The following is a 12,892-nucleotide window of genomic DNA, read 5'->3' on the forward strand; positions in this document are numbered from 1 at the left end:
TTCTTTTGTTTCCTCCATGGTATTTATTAATCTTACTTTTTTTTTTTTTCCCCTGTTGGCAGTCTTGGGTTAATGGGAAATATGACATGCTGTGAGTTTCTGGGCAGATTCCTCAGCAGAGATATCCTGGCACAGTTTCACTCAGCTGAATGGCAACCTGTTAATTTAAGGCATGGTCCTACATGTAGATCCTCCATGCATTAATCTGTCCTAAGGATTTTAAGAATAATTAATTAGTGAGTTGAACTATTTTTCCCTAGAGGTGCTTGGGGCTTTTACATGTTTTCTTTTTGTACTCCTTATATGGTTCAACTTGTTAATTTTGTTTTAAAGTAGTAAATCATAGAATAGCTGTGATTTCAGTACAAAAACATTGCACTGTGTATCAAAATGAATATTCACCATTTTCATGGTAAATATATATCAGAGGATGTTCAAAATACATCAGGATCTCAAGTTATCAGAAATAGAATTTTTGTGTGTGGTCAGTATAAGTAAATCTGATTTGGGTGGAGCTTTATAGCATAATGATGCCACATCAAAACAAAGGTAAGCAGGAGGAGCTTAGACAGACTCCTGGAGACATCACAGACAATACATTTCTGTGTTCATTGGATAAAAATAGTCCTGGCAGAAGATAAGTTGCACATGAAAACATTGTGTTTGGCTACAAAGATTACTTAAAGTTGGTATTGAGAAAATCATGTGGCTAAACACAATCTAAAGAAACTGCTGAAGCAGTAACATGGGGCCCTCGTGTCACAAGGTATCATTATTTAAACCTTATCTCTATCCTTTTGTGGTCATAGTGTGTAATTTGGCATTTGGCTTTGGTGTACTCTGCTGTACTCTTTAAATTTGCAGGAAATTCCAAACTATTACTGAACTATTTTTCAGTATGTTCAACATATTGCAAAGTATGGACTTTTAAGTAAAACCAAAGTCACTATAGAACATATGCATCTTTTTGCTTTGACCCACCATGCTCTCCTAGACTGGGAGGGATGAGGAATGCTTCCTATTAAACATCATTAAATGGGATATTTTATGAACTATGGGAGCAGGCTTAGCCAACTGCTTTTACTGTTGCTTTTATCACCCCAGAGTAAAACCAGAAGATGACGCCAGGTCTGGACCCTTCCTCCATTTCTTCTGCTTCAATGCACCTTCAAGTGTATTTACTTCCCACTGAGACTGAAACACTCTTAATTTTTTCAACATATTCCTTTAGAAAATCTCCTGTTTTGGAGGCTGAAATGTCAAATCCAACATAATGCAGCTCTTCTGATCTTTAATATAAAATTAAAATAATGCTGAGGTTGCAAATTCAGGAATCCAAAAGAGAAATAACCAGTGGAAGAAAGATGGCCACAGTGTCCTTGAATCTATCAATTTTTATCCTAAGCCACATAACACTGTGTTTAGTTATATAAGCACAGAACTTTTTTTCCAAAGGACCCCTACTTCAGCTACTATAAATCAGTGTTAACTCCCTTGGTTTTTAAATTGATTTAGACCAGCTGGGTTCTAAGTGCTTATCTATATGTCAATGTCTCCCTTTGCATCTCGCCTTTGTTACCTCTTTTATAAAATAGGATTGTTCACAAAGGCAATGCCTTCATATATATTTTTGTGGGCACCAGAAGCTTTGCTGACAGCTCATTTGGTTCAGATAGTCCTCTTTGTGGCATCACAATACTCTGTGGGACATTTTGTCCAAAAATCACTGCACAAGACTCTTTTGACCTAATCTAATGTGTGGAATGTGAGTCATGAGGCCGAGCTTCCACACAGGGAGTAGCACTTTACTCAGGAAATGGGCTTAGTGATTCAAGATGAGGAAAGGTGGCAGAAGGAGCCCTGAGAAAGCTGGATTTGGCCTGTGTCACCCCAGCACAGGGACAGAGCCCTCAGGAGCCTTTGCTTTAGGCACCAGACCCAAAACCCCACTGGGAGCCTTGGGCAGAACATCTTCAACAATTCCTGGTTCCCAGAGCACCAGGCACACAATTCCCCATCCAGCAAGGAAAACAATTCCCCCTGAGGGGATTCCCTCAGTGGCACAGCCAGGCAAAGGGCACAGCCTGCAGGCACAAAACCCCAGAGAACTCACTAGGCTGGGCAGGGATTTGTGTTGCACAGTTTGGTTTCAGTCAAAGGCTTTGTCCTTGGGCCACAAAAGGAGGCGTTGACACGTGCGCGGTGATCTTCCAAACAAATTGCTTTTGCTGTAATGTGTCCTGTGGAAGTGTCAGGAAAGAAAACACTATAATAAACCTGTATTTGAAATGTAAGGGAAAAAAGTAGTAGGGAACAATTTTAACTAAACAAGTCTAAACTCATCCTTGCTACAAATCCGCTGACTTGAACTAAATAAAATATGGGTTTATGTGGTAACGTGTTTTTAGCATTGATTTCCCTCTCTGTAGCACAGATACTACTGAAGTCAGATAAAACATTTTAGCTATAAACAACAGACTTGAAGACTGTTCCCCCAGCAAAAATTAGTAATTATTCAAGTCCTAATTCCCTGCAGACACGAGCAGTGCTTGCTTAGAGCCCTCCTCACACACCTGAAAACTACAAATAAGCATTCAGTAAATAATAAATAAACATTCTTTTTACAGTGAATCTCTACAGACTCCAGAGTTCTGCAGGTACCTGTACCTTAGACTCAATCAAGTGTTAGCAGCAGGACAATTACAGAAATGTCTTAAGTGATTTTATAAATTTATCTTTTAACTGAGATCTATCATTCACCTCACACATGGTTCATTGGGCACAGTTACTCAAATTTGGAAACAAGACTGTTTTCATCATTTTTATATCCATGCTGCAGCCTTTTAAAGGGAAGGAAGAAAATACAGCTGTCATATTTTATAGCTACAGGGCTCCTGGTGGATCTTTCTCCATAAACCATTTACTGAGATGCTGTGAAGTTCTGACATTGCACCAGCAAGGTATTCCTGAATTTCACCTGAACTTTTTTGCCAATACAGGAGCATTTCTTTCAGTGCCCAGTTGGTATTACAGACTTCCCACATGCCAGCTTTTTGCTTTCATTACATCCCAGATTTACTTTCACTGACAAAACATGCAGGATTTATAAAAACAAATAGGTGTCTGTGCAAGAAAAGAGGAAATTAAGGTGCATAATTTATTTCCACATTACTTCAACAGGAAGATATGATATGCATTTGAGTTGATCTAAACAAAAAAGACTGACTCATTGGCATGACTATTTTTTACTCTAAAGGCCATATCAAGCTATTTCCTCTGTGTTCTAAGTTATCAGATAAAAAAAATAAGGACCAGGTGTTCAGTGTAAACCCCTGTACGAATCAATATATATTTGCAAAATCAAAGGTAGCTGAAAAGCTTTGAGATGCTTTCAAAAGGATGAAAAAGAAGAGGCTTGGCAATGGGAAAGTCACCTACCACCACCACAGGTCGCTGAGCACTCAGACTGCACTGTCACCCAGGAGTAGCTGTGCTTCCTGACAGATGTCTTGTTTTCAATGCTGCTTTTGGCAAATGTGTATTCCCAAGAAATCCCAGGGTTTTTGCCTTGTAACAGGATCTGTAGAGGGATATTTGGGGTTTTTTTTAAATAAAAAGAGGTGGGGAGGAGGTAAAAGAAAGGATTCTGTCAGTCTGAAGGAAGATGAACTAAACAAGATCCGCACAAAATATACAGACACAAAGCATGCTTGTGAGAGGATTTTCAGGAGACCCAAAGGAAAGACAATCAAAGCAATTCCTAAACAGTAAATCATTGCCTGGAAAAACACCTGCAGGTCTGTAAGAGGGGGTGCAGAACAGAGTCTCCTCCTGACAATCAGGGGCACCTGCCTGGGTCAGAGCAGCAGCACTGCCTCCAGCAGAGGTGGAACATCACCCCCAGAACATCATCCTCTGAGCAGGGGCTGGACTCTGCCTGGGGCACTGCAGGGCATGGATTTGGCATTGGGACGTGGGAGACATCTCCTCTCTTTAGTAGGCAGAGCCCTGGCTGATCCTTCCAGCTGTGGGTGAGGGTCCCTGGTGACACAGAGTCCCCAGGCAGACAAAGAAGAGCTGCTTTATTGCAAAAGCCAGGCCTTTCTCAGTTACACAGCTTTAAATCATAACATACATGATCCAACCAACAATCATACACCATGATGTGAACACCTAATGGTTATATAACTTTTTTTCCTACCTCTAATTCAGCTGAGTCACTTTCCCACAGTCCTTTTCTACTTAGCTGGCCTGAGCCATGGTTTACAAGGCCTTCCCTTTTATCCCTTTATTTTATCCCTAGATGCAACAACTAGCAAGGAGGAAGCCTTTGCCCACCAAGCAGAACTCAGATGCTTTCCTGGCAGAAGCTTGAGCAAAGCAGCATCTATGGGGCTGCAGATGGCTTCCTCAGTTCTTGGGGCTAAGGGTATGAAACACAAGTCTCTTTCTTGTAAAAAAAACTCTTTCTGTGTGGACTGGTGATAAATTTTGTTTGTAAGACCCTCAGCTGGAATTTTTGTCATGGTGATTGTAGCTGATAAAGTTTCAGTGCAGGAGAGAACCTGTCCTTGGGTGTCTACAGAGCAAAAAAGGATTGGAAAAATCCTGTTTTCCAATAGTGAATATTTTATTCACTATTTCAGCATAATGTGTTGGAAAATTTATAGAAAGTGTGATTACTGACTATAATAACAATCTCTGTCATCTAACTCAGGGAGCCCAGCTCTCGAGGGTGCACTATTTTAGTGGTGAATTATATTGCAGTTTTCATTCACTGTATTAATTTCAAGATTGAGTTATAATCACTGCAAGATGCATGAACATCTGACACATACCTAAATTTGGGGAGAAATTTCTACTTAATAGATTTTATTTTAGAAACTTTTGGCAGCAAAGTGCATTCATATCCACACTTAGTAGAAACAGTGTGGGAGCTTACAGTTACAGAGCTCTAATGACTTTTAACTCTTCACTAATATGGATCCTGTCACAGTAACATAAAGAGCAGGTGCAGCTAACCTCAGTTCCTAAATTTGCTTTTTGATAAACATTAGCGTTTCAAGTACAATTCAAGTCTATGTTTAATAATTGCCATTCAAAATATTAATAACTTATCAGTGAAGTTTACATAATATCTGACCTGAGAATTAAGCAATCCATACAAGTAGAACTCATCTCTGTAGAGACTGGTTTCATAAACAAACTTGCATTTATGTTAAGACTGAGAAATCTAATAACATTTTGAAATGTAGCCAAGGGTTTTAAGGTATTCTGCAAATATACCTATTGGAACACAGAAATTGCCCATGACGGTGAAAATTCAGACCAAATTTATATGACCTGCAGCTCAATAATGTTGAACACATGAAGGATCTGGACTGCACAATGTTTACTTTTCTAGAAGAAAGAAAAAATGAATGCTATAATTTCTATTCTTAGTAGCCAAAGATTTTATTTCAGCCAGGGAACCTCAATAATGATCCAAACTGAGAAAACAACAATTAGGGCTGCAAAAGGCAAATACTTCCAAGTGAATTGAAGAGTATGTGCCTTCCCCTGGGAGGATTCATATTAGAAACTCCTTCAAGCAGAGGTAATCCAGTATTTAATGAGAATTTTTTCAGGGATCCAAGCTTAATTCATGAGCACCTTAGAATAACAGTGAGGTTACGGAAGAAATAGATGTGAGAGTGATCACTGACCTCTCTTTTGAATGAAAATTCTTGGTAGAAATAGGATTACCAGATTTGCTTTAGGGATGAGTTATAGATGCAAGTATATATCACAACTATTTTACAAGAACAGGATTCAAATTGAATACTCTGGAATTAGGAAACATGAGAACTGAGACTGCTGTGCAACTCCTCTGTGCCCTGCACAGATGCCCCCCAGACCTCAGGATCTCTTACTGGCTCCCCAGGAAACCTCCACAGTGCCCAGTGCTCCCAGCACATGGGGCTCACTAATGAGCAGCTCCCAAAGCCTCTGAATTTCACTCCAGGCTCCTTCCTCAGCGTGTGCTCCTGCACCCCAGCTGCTGTACTCCATTCAAACCATTCCCAGTGTCACTTTCTTGGGGACTTTTCTTTTTCCCTTGGTTATTCATCATTATCTGATGTAAATGTGATAAGATTTAACAGCCCCTTCAGATGAAGGGAAACATCTCTTCTGAAAAATACTACAGAATGTGTAATGTTCGACCAAGTTTTCATCAGGAACACAGTACTATTGCAATGCTGCAATTTTGCCAAAGTAAAGTTTTTATTTTCACAAATCTATCAGACTGCTGACAGCAAAAAGTCCAGCTGTTAAAACAGCTGCTCTAGAGTTTGGATATTGAACTCCAAGTCCACAGATAAAACAGGTTGCAACAATGTGCTCACTCCTCTCAAGGACAAATTGAGACAAATATCTGAAGCATAAAACTTCAGGACATGTGCTTCAGAAAAAAATGCAGTATGTTAACTGTAGTAAGAACTGAGCCCTCTAACACTATTCTTCATTTAAAACAATGCCTTCCTTGCTTCTTCTTACAGACCAGACCTCAAAATATTTTAATTTACATTTACTCATCCTCCAAGTCTAAGGTATTAGCACAGATCTCGGCATCTTAGGCAGCCAGAAACACTTTCTCCCATTTCAGTGGGTGCTCTGTGTTCCTTCAAGAGCAGAGGCTGAAATTCTGTCTGGCCTTTTAATAAGTTTTGTCAAAGGAGGAGGAGGTTTTGTCCATACCACAAAACCTCGTGTAAGGGTTAGTCCTCATCTCATTTGACTCTGACAACTGTCATAAAACTGCGCTGTGCCAGTGGCCAAAAAGCAGCAAAGTTTAAAACTTTTCTAATAAAAATATCTTGAAGTATTAGACCGAACATTTGTCTTCTGAATGTGCTCTTTGTGACACTGGAGGCAAGGAACAGATGGAATGCATTCTGAACACAGAGTTCAGAGCAGGAAAGGGGGAGGATGAGAAGGTAAGAGTGACAGTTTTACTCCTGCTAGAGCAATACTCTGCTGGTGCTTTAGCAGAGTGAAGGGGATGGTCTGGGACAAGTGGGAACAAGCCCTGTGAGAATCCTTCCCTTCAGAGAACAGGCAATGGTGCAGGGAGCTCACAGCTGGGTGGGTGCCTGGGGGTAAATCCTGCACACCAGGCAAGCTGAGCCATACACATTTCAGGACCTTGGGCTACAGTCCATCCTTGCATGCTGGGAAGCTGCCACAATCCTAACAGGCAGGAGAAGGGAACTTCCTCCCCATTCCCTGGCCAGAAGCCAAAGCCAGAGCCCCTTCCCACCCAGCAGGCAACCAGAGGGAATGTTTGCCAAGCAGGAGCAGCATCACTGTCTCTCCTCCTGTATCATCCCAGCCATGCAGGAAAAGGGCAAAATCAAACTATGGAGCAGTATTGGAGGCAAAAATATTGCAGGGCACAAAAAACCATATGCTTTGACGTGCCTGGTGCTCAGCTGAAAAATAGTACATGGTGTATAATGTCTGACTGAGTTTTCATCAGGAATGCAATACTATTGCAAAGTTGCAATTTTGCCAAAGTAACGAGCATATAAAAAGTTTTCTATCGTATTTTCAAACATTCATTATAAAGCCCCTTCTTAACAACCCAATAACTGAAGTCTGCATATTCAGCCAAGTTATCAGACCTACAAATTTGGAAAGACCTCCAGCGCTAGTCTACTTAACTGGATGCATTCCAGCATCTTTTCAGCCAACTGGCATTTGCTCCCAAATTTACAGCTGGCAAACAACCTCCTTAAACATTTCCAGTTCCTCAACAGAACTGTTTAATGTCTACCTTTAACACACCAACCACCTGACTTCAGACACAGCACTCAGCAGCTCTGACCGCAGGGCGCAGAGTTATAAAATTTACAGCTTCTTGAGCTGGAAAACCGCAGCTCTGTGGCTGGAATCTGCTGGATCTATTCCGAAGGAAAGGAGCTGTGCCTTTAGCTTACGGCACAAAATGTTAAAACAATGGATAAATTGAACTCTCCTGAGAAAAGAACCTTTTCCTTTTGCTGCTAATTTTGAATAAATTCTCTACATTAGCTGTGCATCTGCTCCTTTGTTTCAGATTTTTTTTTCTCATGGCCATCCTAAGTTCCCAATATAATACTCTGTTTTGCAGGTCAGATTTTTAAAGAGTCTACTAACATTGCTTTGCTATGATTGACTTGGTGCTTTCCAGTAGTTTTTTATTGTAAGATGTGCATGTGAAGTTACTTGCAGCACACTGAATTAAAAGTGATTAATTGATACAAGCTAAGTTCCTATTCCTTCCATGATGTTTTGTTCCATGTATAGGAAAGAATACTTATGCCTGGCTTGTAGCATGCCGAAAAAAATCTCTCTTATCTCTATGGAGGACTAACAGACATTTACAAATCACTTACAGAGAGAAGCTGAGCACAGAGGAAAAAAATCCAGGTAAAAAGGACTATTTTCATCTGCATGTGCCCAATTCACAAAATGGGCAAGAGCCCAAACTCTGAATTCCAGCATCCCCAGTGTCTTTGATCTGCATCCTCAAGCTGCATCTACATTGCAAACCTTATCTACACTTCCTGGCTCATTCCCATGCTTTGGAGGCCTTGGATAATTTCTTTAGGGGGATGTACCAGCCTTCAGGGAGGGCAGACAGAGAAGTCTCTGTGAGGACACGTGCCTGGCTGTGCTCTGCTTGAGGCCTGCAGCTCTCATCCACTGGGGGTCTACATGCTCTTTAATAAATATTGTAACATCCAATATCCTAAGCCACATTCTGATTTCTCTGTTCAATCAGGGTTAAGTCCATGGATTTATATGAATTTATTCTGGTATATTTAAACATGTAGCATATGGTTCTGGTGGAAAAGTGTTTAAAACAAGTTTTAAAACTAGTCTGTTGTCCTCAATGGGCAGTTATTGGATGGGATCCTTGACAGTGGCAGAACCAGGGCTTCAAAGGAAAGTGGGAGAACACCTGTTTGGAAAGCAGTAAAGGAAGAATTACCCACTGGGTACTTAAGCCAAACCTTAAAACAAAAGGGGTTTTATCTCTTCAATACTTCTAAAATAACTTTAAACACAGTCCTAACTAAAAGCTTATGACAAACTACTGTTTTTCAAGTCCACTAAGGTCATTAAAAGGAAAAAAAAAGAAAAGAAGTATCCTTGAAAGGGTCCTATATGATCTCATTTCTACTTCAGCTGTTTCAAATTTATCTTCCATTGTTATTATGCTCCATTTTTTCACTGTTCACATGCTAAATGTACAACCTTCAGGGATGCTGTCCAGCTAATCTCTCCTCACTACAGGAGAACCCTTTTATCCATTGTATTGAGTCAACATCTGTATCTTATAAGTACATCTTAGGTCCCTTTAGCCTACTTTCTCTTCAGGGGAAATCAGTACAAATTTATCATCTAGTAGCTAATAATAAATGTAATCCTTTATAACTGCAACTTGGCTTTCTCCCAGTGGCAGCTACATCATCAGCAAAGCCATTCCACCTGGCCTCCCTTCTCCTGTTTTCCCCTATTGATAAAGAGGAAGTGATTTACTGGATTTAATTAGATGTATTTCTGCCTTGAAGCACCATTCACCTTCTCTTCCTGTGGATGTCTGCCTCTTTACAAAGCATCCTTTCCATCTGTTCCTTATTGATGTTAAAATAAACTCTGTTTATTTCACAAAGATGTCACAATTTCTTGATTTAATGTTTCACCAAGTTTGAGGTAAACTTCAGGGAGGATTCTCATCCTGTCTCATCCTGGAAAACTTTGCTTTCTCCAATTGTATTTCACTCCTCCAACCAGTCAATTCTTCCTTCATCTGCTTATTGACAGAATGGAACAAAACAATTACAAAACTCATGTTTTTAAGTTAGTTCCTCAATCCCTGGCCATGCAGCCTTTTTCATGCCCACATAAAGTTTTGTTTTCTTGTGCCCTTTCAGAATCTTTCTCAGCATTTGAGTGAGTCGTGGAGGGTGACTGAATATTTCACCAAATGAGTGTCCCCAGTGAGCCCCACAGGGGACAGAGCCCTGTGGGAGCTCTCCTTCTCCAAAGGATTTTCAGCAGCTGGTGCTGCCCACTGGCAGCCCTTGTTTGCAAAGCTAGATAATTAATGATAAATGTACTGACTGATTCTCCTCAAGTACATAAAAACATTGAAAAGGTCTTTAAACAGGAAGAACTGACCTTGGGTTACCTAGGTCTAAATAACAGATAAATGAGCTAAAGGTATTCAGCCACATTAAAAATTAAAAAAAAAAGAAATTAAAAATTAAAAATCTGTTTAAGATGAGACAAATATGCTACAAAAACTATATTTTTAAAAGCTGGTATCAATTTCTCATCCTAGCTTACTTCTACCATATTTCTACCCCTCTGGTCACTGACCATTATTTCATGTAATCTAAATTGGGCCATTTCAGCTTCTGTCTTCTGAATCCATGAATATTTTCATTTCAGCTTTTACTGGCTTTTGAAAACCCATAATCACCAAAAATATCAGTAATGTTAACTTCAGAAGGACACTGATACACAAAATCTGAAGGACATCAATTTACTGGATTTTCCCTTCCCCCTGTCTGTGAAATCAATTCCTGAACAATCCAGAAGGGATCCTGATGAATCCTAAAACTTCATCATGCATTCACCCCCCAGCAGTTGTGCTCAGGAAATACTAGTCGTGCATATTAATTCCACATTCATCTCACAATGTTCTCCTCTTCAGGAAATATCTGGCCACTACAGTTTGTACTTTTTCTCCCACAACCCAGTTAAATTACAGAGTCACTACTCTTTGTCTTTTTTAGTATGATTCATTCCCATAATTACATATCTGTATTATATAGAAGTATAGATATGGAGGGGAGGGTTTGGTGAAATTCTAGGGTAAATAAGAAGAGCACTCTATATCTTTTTGTGGTCTCTCACCCATTTTTGAATAGTGTTGAGGATGGCAATGTCTGATGAAATGAAACGTGCTCAGATGAACTATTGAAAAGCCTGGCAGAAAAGCAGATGCATAGGAACACACTGTACAATAAAATATAAATATACCACATCTCATAGAACTGCAAGGCTGAACTTGTGCTGTGCAAGGCAATGGGAAATTTAAAGATTTTTTTTTCTTATTTGCATCTCCTTCTGCTCTCTCAGGACATGCTTCAGTTGTCTCTTTCCAAAAAATATTTTGGAGGATGACTGCATTTCAAAGGAAGTGATTGCCTTGAGCACAGACTTGCCAGACCTGTCTGGTCCCATCCTCTCCTGGGAATGCTGCTCAGAGGACGTGCACAGCCTGAGCTTCCTGGATACTGCAGCCTGGTTTGCACGCAGAAACAAAGGCAAAAACCTGGACCATTTCAGCCACCACACAAATCTCTACCAAAATTTAACTGCAGAATGAAATGGGCACGAGCTGTGTTAATCTGGCATTCAGTCATAGGTGGATGGCAATAAATACAGCTGCAAAACCTTCCATTTTCAGCCCACCTGAATAATAAAAGCTCCTGTATTATACATACAATTTATCCACGTCCTCAATACCTGCAGTGCACCATTTTACTAGGGCTCACAATGAATTATTTTGGAAGAAACACAACTGCCCTAATCTAGGAAAAGAAGTATTAAATATCTTTTGAATGCAGCCTAATTTAAAAAAAAATTAAAAACCCAAAGATTACAGGAAGAAGTTGAGGTCCAAACCCTGGAAAACCTTATCTTACATAAAATAATTTAGTTGAATAAAAAATTGCAGCAGGACAGTTTTGTGTGCTTCTTTGAAAATTATAGGCGAGATAAAAATGAAAACAAAGCTACACTGTATTATGCTTAAACATTCCCTTTTTTCAGCCTACTATCAGTTTCTGGTATGTAGAGCTGAAGCAGGATTTGTTTCACTATTATGGCTGCAAGCAGACATTCAGCAATTTTGTTTCTCAAAACATATTTCTTCAGTTTTCTGTCATTTTTGCTTCTTAGAGTTACTGGTAAGTTATAAATAATGCAGATCTCTGAACAGAAAATTCTGCTTCTTTTTTTTCCAAAATTGAGCTTGCTAAATTTTCCTAAATTATTAAATGGGGAAAAAACATTTTAAATCCAGTTCATAGATATGTGTAATTGGGGAACACATAACATTTTTAATCATTAGAATCCCCAGCTACCAATGCCAGTGGTGTAGGTATTTCAATAAAAATACAAGGGAAGCTTAAATAAGCTCTGAAAGGAGCAACAGCCTCCAGTTAAATGTTACATCTTAATAAAACTGTTTAGCATAATTTGAAAGGATGAAAATAGAAGTGTTATTTGGCATTAATTTCTTTTCTTTAATCTTTATTCTGCGAAGTATGTGCCTGATATGCAGCCAAGTCTTCCGGCAGGCGATTTATTATTCATACTTCAGCTCTATAATAATAGTAATAGAGCTCAAATCTACTTTGGGTTATGACAAATAAGATTCCTGGGAGTTCAGCTTAACATTTCATAGTATTTGTAAGCGTGGTGGTTTTGGTGTAAGGCAGATGGTTTGCAGGGAGGGAAGCATGTCTGGAGCTTTGGAGACCAAACTGGTCGGACTAAAGGATGATCTCTATGAACCCACACACCCAAAAGGAAAATTCTTCAATGAAGAAAAACGTTGCAAAATGGCATTGTGAATTGTGGTGGCAATTTGTGGAGAGACAAACCCTTAGCCCACGTGAAACTGCCTGTTCTAAAACTTGTGTTCACTCTACAGAGGTCTAACATGCCCATGCTCCAGGGCCTTCAGTAGTTCCCAAGGACACATTTCAGTCCATTACTCAGCCAGCAGGAAGAGCAGCAAAGCTCTTCAGTATTCCAAACAGACACTCCTCTGGACACTTGTGAAAGC

The 12,892-nt window shown here is 39.7% G+C and overlaps 1 protein-coding gene across 3 annotated transcripts in view; it reads right to left on the reverse strand.

The window, feature by feature from the left end:
* The window catches only part of ADAMTS18 (ADAM metallopeptidase with thrombospondin type 1 motif 18), a 78,077-nt gene that overhangs the window by 12,597 nt on the left and 52,588 nt on the right, over positions 1–12,892 (reverse strand). For all 3 annotated transcript variants that reach the window (XM_030956019.1, XM_030956020.1, XM_030956021.1), the window contains 2 exons: positions 3,439–3,580; positions 2,114–2,240 (listed from right to left, as the gene is read on the reverse strand). In XM_030956019.1, the coding sequence (XP_030811879.1) occupies positions 2,114–2,240; positions 3,439–3,580 (269 nt within the window). The remainder of the gene's footprint in view (positions 1–2,113; positions 2,241–3,438; positions 3,581–12,892) is intronic.

Source organism: Camarhynchus parvulus, chromosome 11 (genome assembly GCF_901933205.1).
Source record: "Camarhynchus parvulus chromosome 11, STF_HiC, whole genome shotgun sequence".
In the NCBI taxonomy this organism is placed as follows: Eukaryota; Metazoa; Chordata; class Aves; order Passeriformes; family Thraupidae; genus Camarhynchus; species Camarhynchus parvulus.